This window comes from Furipterus horrens, unplaced genomic scaffold (genome assembly GCF_987537825.1).
Source record: "Furipterus horrens unplaced genomic scaffold, mFurHor1.1.pri manual_scaffold_2, whole genome shotgun sequence".
Lineage (NCBI taxonomy): Eukaryota > Metazoa > Chordata > Mammalia > Chiroptera > Furipteridae > Furipterus > Furipterus horrens.
The window spans coordinates 196,411,592-196,431,658 of NW_028327172.1; the positions used below are offsets into that span (position 1 = coordinate 196,411,592).

General features: G+C 36.0%; 1 protein-coding gene across 1 annotated transcript in view; it reads left to right on the plus strand.

The window, feature by feature from the left end:
• Nucleotides 1-20,067, plus strand: part of ARAP2 (ArfGAP with RhoGAP domain, ankyrin repeat and PH domain 2) — a 145,361-nt gene that overhangs the window by 22,600 nt on the left and 102,694 nt on the right. The window contains exons 6-8 of the mRNA XM_090266994.1: nucleotides 1,584-1,653; nucleotides 7,309-7,429; nucleotides 15,223-15,398. Coding sequence (XP_090123120.1) covers nucleotides 1,584-1,653; nucleotides 7,309-7,429; nucleotides 15,223-15,398 — 367 coding nt within the window. The remainder of the gene's footprint in view (nucleotides 1-1,583; nucleotides 1,654-7,308; nucleotides 7,430-15,222; nucleotides 15,399-20,067) is intronic.

Genomic DNA, 20,067 nt, shown 5'->3' on the forward strand with positions numbered 1-20,067 from the left:
ATAACAAAATGGAAGATTATAAGTTACTGAGCTTCATTTTACCGCCATTCACAATGTAAGGCAGGTGGGGCTCCAAACAAATCTTGGTTTACGGAATTACTGTTGAAATCATGGGGAAAGAGATATTTACTTCCCTTTATGTGACAGAGATCAACACGAAATGAATACAAAGCGATTTTGTTGAATGTCTTCTTATTGTGTGTTTGCTTAATATATCTTTTCAATTTTAATGCTGAGAATTTGAAGAACCCTTGGATTACTGAAAGAAGTTAACAGTCAGATCTCTGTCACACTGTTGGATGTTGCAGTGTTAAGAAAACTCATTGCAGACCTTGAGAAGTTGAAAAGCAGAAAGATGAGGGAATAAGATGGGAAGAGGGCTAGGTAGTTAGTTGTGGTTATATGATTTTAAGGTCTTTACATGTTCTTATTACTTCATAATTCAGTGCTTATATGTGAAAATGTCTGCACTGATGAACTTAGAAACTTTTCTCCATCTGATTTGATTTTCTCTTATTTTATTGTAAGAAGAATAAATTGGCTACGGATCCATGTGGGAGGCTTTCAGAGAAATAGATGTGTGGAACTCAGGAAAAAGCCTGGAAGAAAAATTCTCCACACATTCTGAAGTTTTTTTCTATCTCTAAATCTTCTGAACGCTGCAGAAGCTATGCCAGTTCCTTATCTTAAACATGTCAGAACACTGCAAAAGGAAAAGATAGATAGCTGTTTTTACCTATTTGTTTAGAAGTGACTTTTTAAAAAAAGTTGGTTAAAGGCTAAAAGCATCTCGATGGTATCAGTCCACACAGATAGACAAGTAGAGTGGAGGATATTCAAAACCTTTAGGATTGTCTGTTTTCAGGAAAGAGAATTAAAATAACACAGAACAAAAAAGCCCAAATAGAACTTTTTTTTTTTACTTCTCCCTGATATAGTGAGAAAAAATTTTTTCTCTTTTAAGCCTAAATAGGACATGTGATTACATTATCTTACTTTGTTTCTTATGTTACTAACCATTTAAAAGGGCATTTGCCTTTTATATGATTTTTTTTTCCAAAAAATGCTAATGCTTCATTGTATTTTGAATGCTTTGAAATGATTATTTAGGCAGGGCTTTTTGAGCTTATTTGATCATAATGAAATAATTTATGTAGACTCAGCTGACAAAACGTTTTTGCTTTAGCAAAATATTATTCATTTGTCAATGCAAAAATTAAGGTAAAACAAATGGTATAAGCTTAATATTACCTTCATTGAAGGATTGTCTCCATGAGGGGAAATGGATACAATGATAGTGGGTTTGACAACACTGTGTTTTGCACTCAGCCTTACAAATGTGGATGACAACACTGTTGACAGTGTCATTGTTTTAAATACCTGTGTCAGCTGATTGGAAAGTGGCATCATGCATATTTTTTCCCTTTGTGTACCATTGCCAAGTCTGTACCTTGTCCTAGCCTCTTGTTCTCTGCATTGTTTAACAGCAAATGGGAATGCACTCAACGCGGTTACACTACAAATGTATTTAACATGCAAATTCATGGTGCTTCAATGTCAAATAACAATTTCATGTTTTACAGAAAACGCATGTTTCAGAAGAGATGGGTGAAATTCGATGGCCTTAGCATTTCTTATTACAATAACGAGAAGGTAAGTTTACACTTCACAGTTTTCAAAGATTGCTTTGCGCATGCATACTAAGTGTGCTTCAGTAAACCAAGCAGGTGATACTTGTCTTTTAAGAATGAGTTGGTTTATCACTTCAAAAGAATTACAACAGGGCGAAACACTCTTCTCAATAATTTTTTATTGACACATAAAATTGGAATTTTTAAAAACCTCAGATACCTAACAGTTATTTATGGAGGATCTTCTACACCCTATAGGAATTGCTGCTGTTTTGAGTGCCATACAGATGAATGAGAAAATGCCTTTATCCTAGAGAGCAGTAGGCATGTTCGAAAATGACACCATGGTTGGGACAGGCAAAGCAAGGAGGAGTTACTCTATTCTGAAAGGGTTTGTGGAAGAACCAAGGAAGGCTTCTTGCATGAGATTTCACTTGCCATGGGTCTTGAAGAAGGGAATGTTTGTACATAGAGAAACCAACGGGAGGGAATAGGACTTGGTAGCAGAGAGAACAATGAGATGCCCAGAGAGGAAGCCCATTTTACTGTGTATGTAGTTTTCTCTGATTGGAGCATAGAGTGTGTTAAGGAGCCTTGTGGGGGATGAACCTGAGAAGGATGTTTGTTGTTAAAACCCTTGAAAATCTGGACAATTATGTGAGTGGTTATAGTCTTCAGGCAATCGCATATCCATGATATGACCCTGTTTTGATCAGGTCTGAAATATTTAGAAGTAAAGTGTCATTATATCTACAAATGTTTTTCAAAAGTTACCTATCTCTATTTATATTTATATTTACTATATATATACATTTGCACAATGCATAGTTAGATTAAACAAAAATTGCAGATATTGTCAAATCTAAGTGGAGGCTATATGGGTGTTCATGGTACTAATGTTTTAACTTCATTGTGTTTGAAAATTAATTACCTTAATAAAAAGTTGGAACTAAATAAATGTACCATATTTTAGTTCATTAAAATCAGTAAGTTTTATAAGTTTAACTATATGTAATACATTCTTTTAACACACTCATTTAACACTTAGGCACATTCTTTTATTTATAGTTTATAACCTAACATCATTTTTCCCATTATTCAGAGATTTCCATTGCCTAATATTGGTGATATGTATATTCCCATTCATATATTTATTCTTTAGTACTGCAGGGCAGAAGAATGTGTGCTTTTTAGACAGGAAATAACACACACACTGTGTGCTACAATACCAAGAATAATAGAAAGATTAGAGAGTGTCAATCGTTTGGTTTTACTTTGCAGTGATCCCGATAAAGCATCAAATAGGTTTAAACACATTTCTTGGAAGTTTGCAAGATATGGGATGAATATTTTTTAGTAGCTGATTTTCAGCAGTAGAGCTCTGGTTTTTAGTTTGCTTGTGTATTTGAATGTTGACAATTTCTGTGTCTAGGATGGGTGCATTGTGGTCTCTGTATCCGTTGAAATCTGACCCCTAGTTTTCTTCAGCACCTGTGCCTTTCTCGGGTGTGATTGAAATGATGAAGAAAACTATTCAGGAATGACAGGCTTCTGTGCCACGAAGCTCTGTTGTTGGTGGAAGAGAATTTCTGTGTCCAGCTGGACTCACTCTGTCCTTTAAAAGCTCATCTCAGGTGCAGTGAGGGGGTCAGTGCCTGTCATATTTTTAAATGTTGATGCAGTAAAAGTGATGCAACCTCTGCATAGGAGCGGTGATAGCTAATTGTCAGCTGAGTGTGCAGTTCTAGTGATCATGCAAACTGAGTAGGTGGGTCTTCAATGTTTAAATGTGCACTTGAGGAGCATGTAGTCGGGTGTTTCGGAGGTAGTGTGCAGAGTTGCCTGTTTTCCTGGTTTCTTCCACTTTTCTCAGCGCTGCTCAATCATGTCTCTGCAAGGACCTTTCATTTTATTACCGAAAATGGCAACATCCCAATAGCCTTGATATCTTATCACCTGCCAAGAAATCTAGCTCACCCCTCATTTTACTCAGCTGTGGGCAGACTTGCCCTGTGGTCGTTTCATTGTCTGAAAGTGGTAGATAAATGACAAACTTGACCTAGATATCTGTGTGTTACAGGCTCAGGGGATGCTTTAAATTTTCTTTCCTTGAGGAAAATTTTACACTCTGAAAAAGGTAGTCATTTTGAGTCTGTTGTCATTGAGTTTTTTTCTATATTGTCTTTAAAGAGTGTGTTGTTAGATGAGAAATGTAAAATCAACTCTACAGTGTTAAAAAATATATGACTAATTTTGTAATTATCTTATGATAGATTATAAATGAGCCATTAGAAACACTACAACTTACTGAGGTTAAAGCAACACAGTATTTAGCTTATTAAGTACATTTTGATCACTTTCAGAGAATAATTTTTCTCTTAGTATTCTATAAGTAGTTACGTGGTAAATATAATTTTATTTTAAGTTCGTAGGTGAGTTGTTACTTTTTTAAGGACTTATTTTAAAGAGATCTAGAGGAAGGAAAAAATCTCTTTTTAAATTCCTGTTACTTCTACAGTGCTACTTGACTTTTTTTTCTACTGAAAATGGTTAATGGTAACATTTTATTCAACAGATAGCTAATTATCTCACTAGAAATGTAATTTTAAAAGCACATTTAATTTTTAAGCAATCTAAAATTTGAGAATGGGTTACCTAAGGGATAAAGTGTAAATGTTTTTAGACATTTTAGGTTTTTGACTATTCAGTCTCAGCCACCTAGAGCAAGAGAGGCCCTTACACTGTCCCCAAGGGTGCTGTGCCCTTTCCCAAGTGTTAGGGTGCCTTATGGTGGGGAGACATTCCCTTCCTCCTGCCATACCTGGAGCTGTTAGTGATCGGTATTGCCACTGTAATCCACCCGCATTTATTGGGTTTCCTTTGTCAGCCAGTCATTTCATTTATTTCTTCGCAATGACCTTTTTCAACCGTGTCTGGGTACACACTGTGGGAAACTGGACCATGTCTTTCCTCTGTTTTCCTCTCCACCTTTCTACTTGTTCCTCTTAACCTTCCTAGCCATCGCCATCCATCAGAATCCTGTACAAACTTCAAGACCCATCTTTTTGCTGTCCTCTGAGAATCTTTTATTTTCTCCAGCTATGCCATATGAACAACAAGATGCGGAAATGTTAGAGGGAAAACAAGTTGAGCGTAGGGAGGCGGGTCAGGAGCGCGCACAATAGCTCAGCCACTCACTCGCCAGGTGTCCGCCATAGAGACCAGTGCAAGTGTTCCGAGAAGGAAGTTAGACAAATATTTAAAATGAGCTGTAGGAGTTTGTTATAAACGTGATTGACTGGACATAGAATTCATTTATTCAGAAAAATATACAGTACTGATTATGCGAAAGATGGTGAGGAAAATAGATACGTGACCCATAGTCTCTTTGGGGAGACTGTTAATCAAATGACCACACAGGAAATATAAAATCATCATTTACATTATATTTAGTAATTGTTCTAAAGGAGAACTTCAGGTTGCCATTAGTTTAAATTACGGTTACCTGCCTGGATGAGAATGAAGGAGCAGGAGCTGGTCAGAAAGGCTTTCTGCAGGAGCCTGTATTATGCTGAAATCTGAGAGTTGGAGAGGCATCTTTAACTATGTGCAATTGGATATGAAAAACATTCCTTGCAAAGTAAGTCAGACAGAAAAAGTTAAGAACCATAGGATTTCACTCATGTGGGCCATGAAACTGAAAGTAACAAATGAACCAACAAGACAAACTCACAGACAACAGTCTGGTGGTTACCAGAAAGAAGGGGGTGCAGAGGAGGTCAAGCATAAAGGGGGTCGAATATATGGTGACAGAAGAAGATCTAACTTTGGGTGGTGGTCACACAATGCAACATACAGACAATATATCATAGAATTGTACACTTGAAATCTATATAATTTTATTAACCAATGTCACCCCAATACATTTAATTTAGAAATTAAAAAAAATCATTGCTTGCAGAACAAATAGTATGCAAAGGCACTAGTTTGGGCAGAAACACCCAGCATGTTTAGGGGACCTCAAGCAGGTTAATGGGCCTGGAAAAGAGTCAGGGAGGGACAGAGAACAAGGTGACACTGTAGCTGTGGGGAGAATCCCAGGTTACATGGTACAAAAGGTCAGCAAAGGTCAAAGACTGTTGTTCTGTGTAAGACTTCTTTGACTAGAAGAGTAGTATTTTAATGGACAGATATAGAGGGAGGGTTCGTTTTCAGGAGATAAATGAGCTTTAAAGTTTGAGGTGCTGATGGGATTGTTATGTGCACCGCTGATGACCTCAAATATGGGAGTGGAGTTGACTGAAACAGATAATTAAGGAAGGGGAAGATTTTAGAATATTCTCTGCATAAAATTGGTAGTTGAAATAGCAAGAAAGGATTTTTCTTTCTTAGGGAGGAAAGATAAAAATTAGAAAATAATGAGAAGAGTTAAGTTACTTTGTAGTTAGTCATTTCTTGATATCCTCCTTTTTCTGTGAGGTTGCCCACTCATCTTTCTAAATCCCAGCTCTAATATTTCAATTTTGGCGGTGAGAGAACATGAGAAAACCTTCATAGCACTGGTCTTTCAGGTGACATTAGGGGAATGGGTAGGATTTTCGTGGATACATAAAGGGATGAGAGATTGGAGCAGAGTCTATGGAGGACAAGAAACTGTCAAAGAACAAAGGAAATTCCACGATAGTATAGTGTATCTTGTCAGCTAGCAGAGGATAAACCTCCAGGTGGAATGCCATATTGCTGACAGTGACTGTCCCTTACCTGGCTGTCCCTTACATATCTACTGTGTGTGGCAGTTTACTGCTGGGAAGAATATGAGCTTGGCACTCGTTTTCTGCCTGTAATGGTTTAGTACATTCTTCTCCTAGAATTTTCTTTCCAGAACAGTGCCCAGTACACATTATACCCTTAGGAAATAGTTGAATTTATGGGGTAGTCATTATGTCAGATGGTTTGGGGAGGTCCAGGAAAATGAAGACAGTTACCAAGAGCCCTAAAAATGACCTTCTTGAGCAAAATTATGATTTACATATCATTTGCCAGCAGCCACATCGATTTTTTTTTCACTGGGGAATAAAAAGTAAAGTGATGGTGTTATGAGATTAAGATCATTATCATCATCATCATCATCAGACCATTGAGTAACATGGATAATTGACATAATTCAGCAGTCTGGTTTCTTAGATATATTCTGGTTCGTAATATGTAAGCAGTCATTTTAAAGTGGTTTTATTACAGTACCTGCTATGGCCAGCAGATGCCTGCAGACACCATAAAATCATTTTCACCAGATTGTTTTAAAGAACATACTGCTGTTTTTTGGCTGGTTTAGTACAATTGTTTTTATTAGACTCTTTGCTTTTATTTCCAGATGAGTATTGAAGACATTTTACTCAAAAGGGATATTTAATATTTTCTTTTCTAAGGGTATTAACACGTTGTGTATCTGGGTATTTAAATGCCTTTTAGAAATGACGAGAATTCTCGCCACCCGTACGCAACGTGATAAGTGTGTATGAGGATATACACATATACTATTTGTATGTCATTTCAAAAATTTAGATTGAAATCACGAAAGAGAAGCACTTGTGTCATTCCTTTTTTAAAAAGAAATAAGATCAAGAGAATTTCATTTTAATCTGTATTCTTTGTGTATCTTTTTCTCTAACCAATATAGGAGAAGTATTCAAAAGGAATAATTCCCCTTTCTGCTATATCTACAGTACGAGTTCAAGGAGACAACAAATTTGAGGTTGTTACAACACAAAGAACTTTTGTTTTTAGAGTAGAAAAAGAAGGTAAGGTTATTTCTTTGTTCCTTATAAAAACACTTGCAGGAATTCGTGTATTTTTGACCATTCAGAAGATTAATAAACCAGTTAAGCTAGAAATATCAAGAAATTTTAAAATACATCACTTCTAAATAATGTACATTTTATATTAATGTTTTAAATAATGTATATTTTATATTAATGCTTTATATTAATGTTTTGAATTTTATGTTAATGTTATAAACAAGTTGACAAGTCATTTGTTCCCTCTTCTTGCTTTCAACTAATACTTAGTGAGATTCTACTAAGTTTCAAGAACTCTTCTAAATTGTGGGTATACAGCAGTGAAAAAAGCAGACACATCTCTACTATTACAGAGCCAACCTTTTAGCTGTTTCGATAATGCAAAATAGTTACTTGGTATGCAAAATCAGTTTTTCTAATTACTAAAAGATTGGTTTTATGGAAGTTTACATAGGACAGGTTTTAACTGGGCACACAGGCACAGTAAAGGCACAGTAATCATTTTGACATAGATTTTGGAGCAACTTTTATTTTTCTTGAGTTTTTTCACTTGCAGCATTTACTGTAGGTCACGTGATGGTGAAAATTGCTCTAAAGGTGGTTTGGGGATGGAGTCTAAACTTTTAAATCTTCACACTTTTTGGGTGTGGGAGAGGGAGAGAGAGCAGGACGGCTAAAAGTTTTCTGTTGTGTATTTTGATCGCCAATAGTATCATTATTATAAACCTTACTACTTTTAAATAATATAGGTAAGGTCATCTTAGTTAAATAGGATTTTAACTTATTTTGAAGCCCACTTTTAGGATAGATTTTAACAGCTTGATTTTTAAGAGTACTTTTACTTCTTGGTACTTAATCATTTGAATAATGATGATATGGAAAACTTACTGAATACTTGAATACTTACTATGAGCTGATAATTTTCACCATAGTTTTATAAGGTATATAAATATTACAATTATTATTCCATTTTACACATATGAGCATTCACCTTTTGTAAGCTACAACAATGTTTATTGTTATGGGGCAATAGTTGTCTTTTTTAAACTGCTTGATTTCTAGAACATACACTTGGGCATGGCCCATAGAAAACATTTAATAAATATTATATACGAGGTCTGTCTGGAAAAAGACCAGCCATTGTTAATATAATGAGGACAGTTTGGGCAACACTGATGTAACCTGGCAGCCAAGGAGAGTGTGGACTGGAATGTTTATCCGTGAACAATGATGACTTCACTGTACTAGTCAGTGGGGACAGTAGATGCGGTTGAGTGAGCATGTGTACTGTGTGGCCGTCACATTCAAAATGACTGAGTAAAGCAGCAAATCTGCATCAGATTTTGTGTTAAGCTTGAACTTTCCTCCATGGAAAGTATTTGGATAATTCAGTAGGTCACAGCTATGGACAACTGGTGATTCCAGTTTCATCACAATAATGTGCCCACTCACGCATCACATCTTGTGCAGTTTTTTGGCAAAACATCAAATCACCCAGGTGACTCAGCCCTCCTATAGCTCAGATTTGGCACTGTGTAATTTCTGGCTTTTTGCAAAACTAAATTCACCTTTGAAAGGGAAGAGATTTCAGACCATTGATGAGATTTGGCAAAATACGATGGGGCAGCTGATGGCGATGGGAAGAACTGTGTGAAGTCCCAAGGTGCCTATTTTGAAGGGGACTGAGGAATCATTGTCCTATGTACAGTGTTTCTTGTATCTTCTTTAATAAATGTGTCTATTTGTCATAGCACATGGCTGGATACTTTCTGGACAGACCTCATCTTCCTAGAAAGCTTCTTGTATTATTTAGGATGATGAGTAAATGAGTAAGTTCCAGCTGCTGTTTACACTGGAGCATCTTTTGTCAAACTGAATTACTACCCACTTATGAGATCAATTTATTGGTTTCTGATGGCATCAAAAGAAAAAAACATCCCCCCAAAGAAAACAAACATAAAAAGAATAAGAAATACTAAAGTACATTGCTTCTAGTAAGTATTGTATTGGGAAACATGGCGATGCATATATTGCACACATAGAATATAAAAAGTGTTTCTTGCTATCACAAAATGTGGAGAGCCTTAGCCTAGTGCAGGGGTTGACACAACAGGTCCTGTAGCCTAAATCTGACTCTCTGCTTGGTTTGGTAAATGAAATCTTGTTAAATAACAATCACTCTTTTTCATAGGCTTCTCATCTAATGCCTGTTTTCTGGCTCCATGACAGTATTGAGTAGTTGCAGCACAGACTGTATGGTTCGGAAACCCTAAGATATTTCCTATCTGGTCCTTTGCAGAAAGAAAGTTTGCCAGCCCCTGTCTCCTACAGCATTTTATATAGACTTGCTTATGTGAGAAGCCACTTTTTGTGATTTCATTGCCTATAGTTCAGAGAGCTGTGATACTCGAGATGGAACTTGCATTTGAAATCATAGTTTTCTCTTAGGCTATTTCTTAAAACACATGGCACCGCTCCTCTTGACTGGCTGTCCTGGGATCTTTCCTTCTGCTCCAGTTCCCGCCGCCCCAGACATGCTGCTTGTTTCTTTGAGGAGCTTCTCTCCTTCCCCTTGTCCTCTCACAGTGACCTTCACACATGCCACATGGCCTGCATTTGAAGTAGACGTACTATGTGAAGTTTCCAAATCATGTGAAAATCTGTTTAGCCCTACTTACTTGTTGCAGTTAAGTTAGACATTTTATTTAAGTAGAATGCATCTGCCCACACATATTTAAGTTATGTGCTTATAACTGACCATTAAATCCTTCTGTGTTACATAATTCATCTCTGTGATGTTAACTTCGTATAAGAATTTCATTAACTTTGCTATAAATTATTTGTTACATAAGTCTTGGATCTTTAATTTTTGAAAGCATGAAAATACTGCTTTAGTGAAAATGGAGAGACTTTACATGGAATAACTGAATAAGTTATTTTTATTGAAAGTCATTTTTACGTAGTAACAACTCAGAATTTTAAAGATACATGGACATTGCGATGTGTCTGTATGTATACATAAATGTAAATTATATGTGTGTGTCCACATTTTTAATATGGAACTTTTAACAAGATACTTAATATGTCTTACTAGGTTTTTTTCCTTCCATGTACATATACATATGATTTTTTATTTTGTGGAAGCTTGAGAAATCAATCATTTGAAATATGCTTTATGAAATATTTGACTTGATACACTTTAAGCCAAATTAAACTTTGCTTTAATTTCTTCCTCATACAAGACTAAAGTTTAGAACAGAGAGGGGAAATGCTTTCATATCCTAACAGAGTTGAATTATTCATTTTTGGCAGAAAGGTTCTGAGTGATCTATATACAGTAGCTACCCTTGGTCTCCCCTGAAACCGGTGTCGCCATTTCCGAGCTGCCACGTAGCCCACGGCTAAGACAGGGTTACACTTTGCATCTTTTCCCCACACATTTTGAAAGGCTTCAATTACCCCAGGTTTCCTAGTGCAATGTTGTTATTCTCTTAGTTGAAAGTGAATTATATTGAAATAATGATGTTTTAAAAATACTGTTCCTCATATATAAAATTTAGCCTGATTCTTTTTGTCCTCAAACAGAACCGTTGAGACTGGTCATAACAGCTAATAATTTCTTCAGTTAGTCTGTATTCCCTTGGCACCTGTGGTCACACAGGCAGATGTGTTACTTTAAAAAGCAGGTGATGTTTAGTAGGCAGTTCTCATAGTAAAAAGAGGGCTTAAGCATTCTAAGTGGTCTTTCCCATTCCACAGCCATTGTCGCACTGGCTCTCAGCTGCAGGTCCCACCTTCCCGCTGACCGTAGCCAATTCTAGATCCGGGGAGACAGGCAAGTGTGCCGTTCCAGACAGCATCGTGCAGTCCTCCAGTGGAAGTTGTGATACTGCAAAGCCTTTTTTAAATTTATTTTTTATTTTTAAAAACACTTGGGATAAAACAAACAAACAAACATAAATTCCCCTTAGTTGTTCTGGGCAAGCAAACTTACCTGTTTTGAAATTGTCCATGTTTCAGACGGAAGGCATGGAACATTGACTACCTGGAGGGAGAGCCAGGGGGATTAAAAGTCCTCTGCTGTGTCCTTTGAGAGACTTCTCATAACACAATAGACCACAAACCGTGGAGTTGTTTCTCTGTCTTTTTCTCTCTCATATATCACGTCCACTTTATCAGTGAATCTTACCAGTTTGACTTCGGAAATATGTCTGTATTCAGACCAATTCCCAACACCTCCACCATTACCACTCTAGTACAAGCCACCGCTTCTGTCTGGATTAGTGTACTAGCCTCCCCTGATCGACTGTAGTCATGTTTTCAATACAGCGGTCAGGGGGGTCATTCAACAAGAAAGTCAGGTCGCACCAGTCCACGTCAGATGCCCCGTTGTCTTTCCGTCCCGAGAGGCAAGCACTTACGATGTCTGAAAGCCCCTCTGTGGCCTGACCTTGGACTCTCTGTCCTTGTCGCCTCTGAGCTTTCCCTTACTCACTACATTTCAGCTGCAGGGGTCTCTTGTTTTGTGAACTTGCCAAACCTGCTCTTCCCTTCGAGTCTTGAATATTTGCTCCTTTTTTAAAAAAATTACGGAATGCTCTTCCTCCCGCTGTCCTCCTGACTTGCTCTGTTACTCCCACTTCCTTTAGGGTTTTGCTCAGCCATCACCTTCATAGGCTTTTTCTATGACCCTACATAAAATAGCTCATCCTGCGTCCCTTGTCTCATTCTTTATTTTATCCTGTTGCACTTGTCACTGTGTAATGTACAATGTTTTATTGCCTCCCTCTTTTCACAAGAATGTAAACTCCAGGAGAGTAAGGCCATGATCTCTCCTATTCACTCTTCAGTCCTGGTATCTAGAATTCATCTTGGAATATAGTAGGCACTCAGTAAATATTTGTATGAATGAATGGTTATTGATTTCCAGAATAACTCTGATGTACAATACTTTCTTCTCTAAAATTGATCATGGGATATATTGTGGGATTTTTTATATTTTTAGATTATAGTACATCAAAAGTAAGGGTCCATCTAAATTTGGTTGGATTCTGTTATTAATCTGTCACACAGCCCTCACCTAATAATACCCAGTGTAATCAATTATTACTAGTAATTATGCCTACTGCTAAATTCAGTAGTTCAGAGGATATTGTCTGTCCTGTTGATTTTTTAAAAATTTCCTTTTTTAAGTATTTTACCATAGTTGGCATTCCTGAATACTTCAAGAGCTGATGTGAGGGTTTAGGGAGTTGCTGTTATCTCTTGTTTACATTCTAGTATAATTACACGAAAGTGACACACGAAAGTGACGTTTTTGTTTCCCCTACTCCCTTTTTTTTTTCTTTCTCTAAAACCTGAAATGTTCTACTTTAAGCAAAGCCATATCTAGGTCAGAGCATGTCCTCAGAAGAAATGGTGCGTAGACACTCAATAAATATTTGTTATTGGAAAGAATAAAAGTACCTTGGTGTGAAAAGCCAGCAAAACCTAGCATAGCCTCTTGCTTTGCCCAAGACACTTTGCCCAAAGGAAAATTATTATTTGTTTTGGAATATTGTGACTTATCCAAGCATACTTCCCTTGTCTAAGGATGCACGCATTGTACGGCCAAATGCCAAATGAAACTTGTAATCTCTTTTATTGTTTGAATGTTCTGTATCTTTGTTTATCTTCATTGGCATAGGTTATTAAGAATAAACTGAATGTTACTATTAATTCCTAATCTTCTTCATGACTGTTTACTCCCTATTAGTTGACGAGGCCCTCAGGAGCGAGATAATTCTTTTAGGCTGTAAGGGAACCATTTATTGAGATGCAGCCTTAATATACTTCCGTCCACAGATACACTTGTGAATTTCAAATTATTTCCAGATACTGAAATCTATACTAATCATAATCTGGAAGGCACAGCACTTTGGCCCTGTACATAAAATTATAGCCAACATTTTAAACTCAGTGACTTATGTGGATTAACACAAACAAGCAAACAAACAAACCATTATAGATTGCTTTTGATAGGAATATCATGTATGAAACTAATGATCACAAGTAATAACCAAGTTAAGTGGAAGGTCTGTTGTTACTGAAAAGGCAATAAATGATCATAATGTAGTCTGGGTCTGTTTATGTAGATGTAGAATGTAGAGTAGCTGCTGCATATTGACTTAGTAACTTGAATATTTTTACATCTTTTAGTTTACGAAATGATGCTGGGGAAGTTCACAAAATATTTTGTTCTGATGTCTAGGAACAAGCACTATTACCTGGAGATTATGTAACACCCGCAATAGACATTGCTGAGTCAGTTTTTAATAAATACTTTGACTTTGGTCATTAAAGATAACAACTAACTGTTTTTTAGTAGTTTTGAAGATGAGCGAGAATGAAAATAATTTTAAAATTGAGACATATTATAAAATAACTCATTTTAGTAGTTTTGAAAGTGGGCAAATATGAAGCTATTTTGAAATTAAGACTCATATTAAGAAATAACTTTGGATTCATGTTTTAATGTGAAGAAGTCTACTGTGGAAACTTATTTCAGTTTACGATGAAGTTATTCTGGCCAGAACTGCCTTGGAAATACCTGAGTTACTGTCCGATCCCTCAAGCTTCGGGAAAGAGTATCTTTAGCCTTCTTCAAAATGTTTCCTACTTGGAATTCACTGTTTTTCCTTTTTCCTGGATATCCACCGCTCCTTTTTTTTTTTTTTTTTTTTTTTTTTTTTTTTTTTTTTGCTAAGCCATTTTCTAGCAACATTTTGTTTGATTCTTTTTCTGGAATTTTGTTATCTCCTTTCATTTGGGGTGTATTTCTTTGTTGCCTCTGGCAGCCGCCCTGTGTTTGTTTCTATGTGTCAGATAGTGCTGCTCTGTCTCCTGGGCTTTCCACGCCTCAGGTTTGTCTCTTCAGGTGCTCTTCATTCTCGTGTCCTACGACAAATGCCCCTTCTTTTCATAGTGCCAGCAACAATTGTCTGAGCGTTGAAACATTCGAGTCTCTTAATTTAATACTAACTTACTTCATACCCTTCAGCAGATCACTTACCTTCATTGAATTCATTTATTATTTTCTACCATTTGTTTGACACTTTTGCATTCTGTGTTCCATTTAGTGTTCATATCTAAGTTGACTTACAGCTTTGATCGCTCCTAGGGGATAAGATCCAATTCCTGTGCCTGTAATAATGTGTCGTGCATAGGAAGGTCACTTAACATTTGTAGAGAAGTGAGAGACCCAAATTTTAATTCACCAGCTGAGATGCTATTGTTAATGACTGTGTTGAGAATAGAATGGGTAAATGAACATCAAGGCAACGTACTATCACACAGAGTATGCTCTAAGTGACAGAAAGGAAGATTTTTCTGGGCGTTTGAGTAACTTAATTGCCAAGTACACTCTTTTAACTGTTTGGTCACAGTATCACTTTCTTCTATTAAAAGAGAAAAATCCAATCTTGTGAATAATCTAAAAGGGTGCTTTTAAAACATGAACATGGAAACAGGTCATCTGGGGTCCTTTTTTAAAAAAGGATGATTCTGATTCATCATGGTTGCATTTCTAATAAGCTCCTACTTGGGGTCAGTGTCATTGGTTATAGGACAACAGAGTATTGGATGTTATTATTTCCTTGGGCTCCAGGTCCTGCTTGCCAATAGCATTTAGAGTGTGGTTGTGGGAACAATCTTTGAATTATCTGTTGTAGAAGGAGTAGGTCCCTTGTGCATGTTTCTATGTGTATGTAACATAAAAGTATGGATGTATGTATTTTTTTCCGGTCTTTTATTTTCAGAGGAGAGAAACGACTGGATCAGCATACTGTTAAATGCACTGAAATCGCAGTCCCCCTCACAGTCCCAAGCAGTTGCTGCACCTGATAAATGTGGATATCTTGAATTGAGAGGGTATAAAGCCAAAATTTTTACTGTGTTAAGTGGAAACAGTGTGTGGCTTTGCAAAAACGAACAGGTAAGCTATATTACAGCAATGGCAAATTGCAGTTCCTTGATTACATTAGCAGCTGTGCTTTGTTACTTATTAGTGTTCTTATGGTCTTGCTTTTGCTTTGAGTATTCCAATAAATATCACAAAGAGAGTTGTTTCTTGAAATTTCTGTTACTCAGTAGTAGGAAAGTAATCCACATCAGATTTGAGGCTAGACATCACCTTTTTAAGGGACTGAGGAAATAGAATCATGGAAAATGATTTTTGAAAAGTATTCCTTAGCTGAAGTAACATTATAACATTACATGAGAGAATAATTAAGAACAAATTCAACATTACAGCTGTTGATGAAATAGGCCCAGTTCTGCACCTGCTGTGTTTCTTTGTGTGTGTGTGTGATTTTATGACAGAAAATTACAGAATAAGCACATATTTTCTTGAGTTTACAGCATTTTGGCTTTTTTTAAAAGCAGATATGTTATTTACTGGTAGAGGAGTAATTTACTAGAGGCAAGTGATTGATACACACACACACATATATAAAAAAATATATATATATAAGCTTAATTTGTTGACTTATTGAATTTGGTTAATATTGAAGGACCCAATAGAAAATTTAAGTGTTTTGAGGGGACTGATGTTAAATTTTATCAAAAACTTTTAACTTCATTTAATTCTGTAACTTCCCTTTCCATAACATATCTTGATTTTAATATGTATAAGAAAGTTATTTTTTTACCCCTTTTGGGAATTAATTTTTACTTAATCTTTCAGCATAGAATATATTCAATGCTTAGTAATTATTAGTGGAATTAAATGGTGTGTTTTGGGTAGCAGATCTAAAATGAACTCATTTTATATGCATTATAGTGGGTTATGATATGGTGAATTATGAATGCTGACTATTTTCATAAAAAAAAAAACTGGAGATACCAACTCAAAATGAACAACAGTAGTTTAAAAAATAACTTCAGTGTGAACTTATTCATTACATTTTTTTTTTCTTTTTTGATAAGGTTTCTTAGCCAGTTAACTGAGGACAGCATCAGTTGAGCCCGGTTGGCATGTTAATAACTTGGATAGTTAGTATATTCCTCAAGAATAGTGATGTATAGCTTAATAATGTGTATGAACTCAAAATGAACGTTTTCAGTTTGTGAAGTAAGATGATTAAAACTTTTCTTGGAATGGAGATTAAAAATGTCTAATTTACATATATCAGTATGGAAGTTACTCTGCCAAATGAATACTACAAATTAATTGAGGTATTCATCTTTTACTTGCACAGACCTGATGGGCTTCAAAGTATTAGTACAGTAGCCCCTCTCTGTATCGCAGTTCACTTATCGCGGCCTCACTGTATTGTGGGATTTAAAAAATATTATATTTAATTATTTATCGCGGATTTTTCACTATATTGTGGGATTTTGTGGTACTGTATACGTATGTTGTTAAAGTCACATAGGTTTAAGAGTGTAGAATATGTTTAAGAACATAAGTAGTGTTTATAAACGTGTGGAAAAGGTTAATAAGGGAGTGGGAAAGGTTAATAAGGGACTGGGAACGGTTTATAAGTGTGTGGGGAGGGTTTATAAAGCCTTAAAATATATATAAATATTAAAATAAATGTAAGTTTCCTACTTTGCAGATTTTCACCTACCGCGGGGGGGGGGGGGTCTAGAACGTAATACCCGCAATAAGTGAGGGAATACTGTATAATCACTTCCTATAGGGAACCAGTCTGTGTGGCAATGGCGAATGTAGCTTAGCCCTGGTTCGGAAAACCGGCAGGTGCGAGGCAGCACACAAGAGCCAAGCCCGAAGATTGGCTTCCCATTGGAAGCCAATCAGGCCTGCAATGTATCTGGGCTGCTTTGAAGCTTGCTTTTGCTAACACTCCCTCACCTTGAGTTAGAAACAACAAATGTTTAATGTACAATTATAGAATACTTGTTGAGGACTATTCTGAGCTGTTTCAAGGACAGGATGTCACTAGTCCACCCATCCTTACCACTCCCTTGTATGCATGACATTCTTTTTTGTAAGGAATAATCATCTGAAGTGACCTTGCCTTTAGCATAATGAGTTATGGCTTTGTTTAAGGTAATCCACTCTGAAAGCAATGAAAGCCTGTCCAGGCAAGGGTTGGGGCGTGCTCTCACCTAGAGAGTGGCCACTCTGTCCCTTTTCTCCACAGGATTTGTAGAGTCTGGGTGAATTTGTTCGCCTTCATCTGCAACGCCGTGGACACTGTTGGCCGGAGTCTGCAACAACTTATATTAGTTAGATTGTCTGAGTTTGTTATTCTCTAAAAGTAAAGTAGAGTGTTTTAAAGGTTTTATTCATTATTTTTGGATAAGCAGAAAATTATGAAATTTTCTCTTTAATGTTAGTAATTGGGCATAAAATAGATAATAATGACTACCATTTGTGTTTGTTTTTTAAAATTTTTTATGTATTGATTTTAGAGGAGGGAGAGAGAGAGTGAGAGAGAAACACCAATTGGTTGTTCTACCCACAAAGTTGGCATATCGGGACAATGCTCTAACTGACTGAGCTCCTTGGCTGGGCTTGACTACCATTTGTTAAGTATCAACTACTGTGCTAATTAATTTATAAACATTAATTTTAATCTTCTCTACAGATGTAGGGGGGCAATATTCTTATTCATGTTTTATAGATGAGGAAAATGAGGATTAAGTAACTTGTTTAAGGATTACAGTTCATTATGCAGAGTTTAATTTAAAAACAGAACTTGGTAACTCTAAAACCTTGCTTCTTAGCTGCTATACCAAACTATCATTTTAAAGTGCATGTTGAAAAGAAAATAGGTGGCCTTTTAGAAATAGACTAAGATCCTTTCCTTGAATAATTTAGTTGCCTAGAAGGTTCACAGTGTTCATTCAATAAACGTTATATCCTGTCAGGCCCTCTAAAAATGATGCGCTTACTAGAGGACCCAAGTTTTCCAGGAGGAAAAGTCAGAAAAGACCAGTGTTTATGGCAGGTGGTGAGCTCAGTGCTCTGTTAGACATTGTGTAGGAGTTACAGAGAAGGACAAAAAATGGGCATCTAATGAGGTCTGAGAATTAGAACACTTCCATGTACACAAATAATGAATATACTCTCCTTAAAATTAAAGCTTTCATAGTAGACCTCCCCCTCATCTTTTGAGAAGCAAACCTGTTTTTAATATATGTATACTTCAAGTCCTTTTTAATGCATTAACATGCATCTATATATTATACACACACACTCTAAAAACTTTCATACTATTGTTTGTTTATGTGTTCTTTTAAAAAATTGCATCATATTAATCATATTGTATGGAGTCAGGTCTTAAGGGACTTGGTCTAAAGAACTAGTTGGCTAAAGACTGGATGGGTAAATAAGGAAGGCCCTCTACATTTAGGCCCTGACATAACCATTTTGATTTATTTGCTTTTACATTTCAGTGTATGCCATTCCCCGAGAGGGAAGTTGCCCATTGGTTTGCTCACATGGTTTAGCAAATTGTGTGAAGAATTTGGGTGACATGTTAAATTAGGAGTCTTTCTCCTGCATGAAGATGGCTTTAAGCTAGTGTTTAGGAAAAGCACTAAAAAATAATAAAGTATTTTGATGTAACTTCTAAAAGTTTTATATACAGTATGTAAAGATAATGGAAAAAAAAATCATCTTAAAAATGTAAGAGATGTTAGATTTGATCTACTGTATTTTAATTTGTATTGGCTTTGATTTATTTCTAAGCATCAAAACTTAATTATTTTAATTAAAAAAATATTAAATCAATGAATTTGTTGTCCATATAATTTACAGTGTAACTAGAATTAAAAAAAAGTGGCCTACATCACCCTAACATTTTAACAGTTTTTAATTTTCTTATCTCTGTTTGTATATAGTTTTACTAATTTGGAGGTGACTAGAGAGTAAACTGGCAGTGGAGCTAGGTGGAAGTGTAGGTGTTGCAGCTTATGTTGAAGAGCTATAATAAAAGAAACTTGGGTGCATATTTGGAACAAAGAAGATTGGACTGGACGGTAGCAATTCTGGGTTTTCAATCTTGCTCTGCTATTAACTGGCTTAGGTAATTAAGTTAGTCTCCTTATGTTTAAATGGCGTCATGTGAAGAAGAAAGATGACTTTCTGTCTCTCAGGCCATTTTTTAAACTTGCACATTAAAATTCCAGATAGCTGGACTCTTTAACCCATTGACTTAGAATTTCTGGAGATGTATTGAAATCTGCATTTGTAGAAAGCATCTTGGTGATTTGGTGACAGGAAAGCCCACGTAAATTGAACAAGGTATTTCCGGAGCTGGAAAATGCTTAAAAACAGCCTTCCACAGCTTTGGGTGCTGCTTTAATTTATCATCCATTAACTTGGGGCTGCTAGACCTCTTTTTTGTGATTGTTTCATTGGTAAGCATATCTTTTTCTTGTACTGAACATTTTGAAATGTTAAACATTTAAGCAGAAAGTTAAGAAAATCAATATTAGTGGTAATTTAAAAATTTTGAAGAACTGTTAACTAATAAATACTATATGTTCTAAACTATAGTTATTGGGGTTTTTTGCTAAAATCTTAATTTTCTATAAACTTATTATTTTTCAGCTTATAAATCCTATTTCAGTTCTTTTCTTCACACAGACTTTTATTACCAGAGAATGCACTATTGGAGAAATTAAAACTC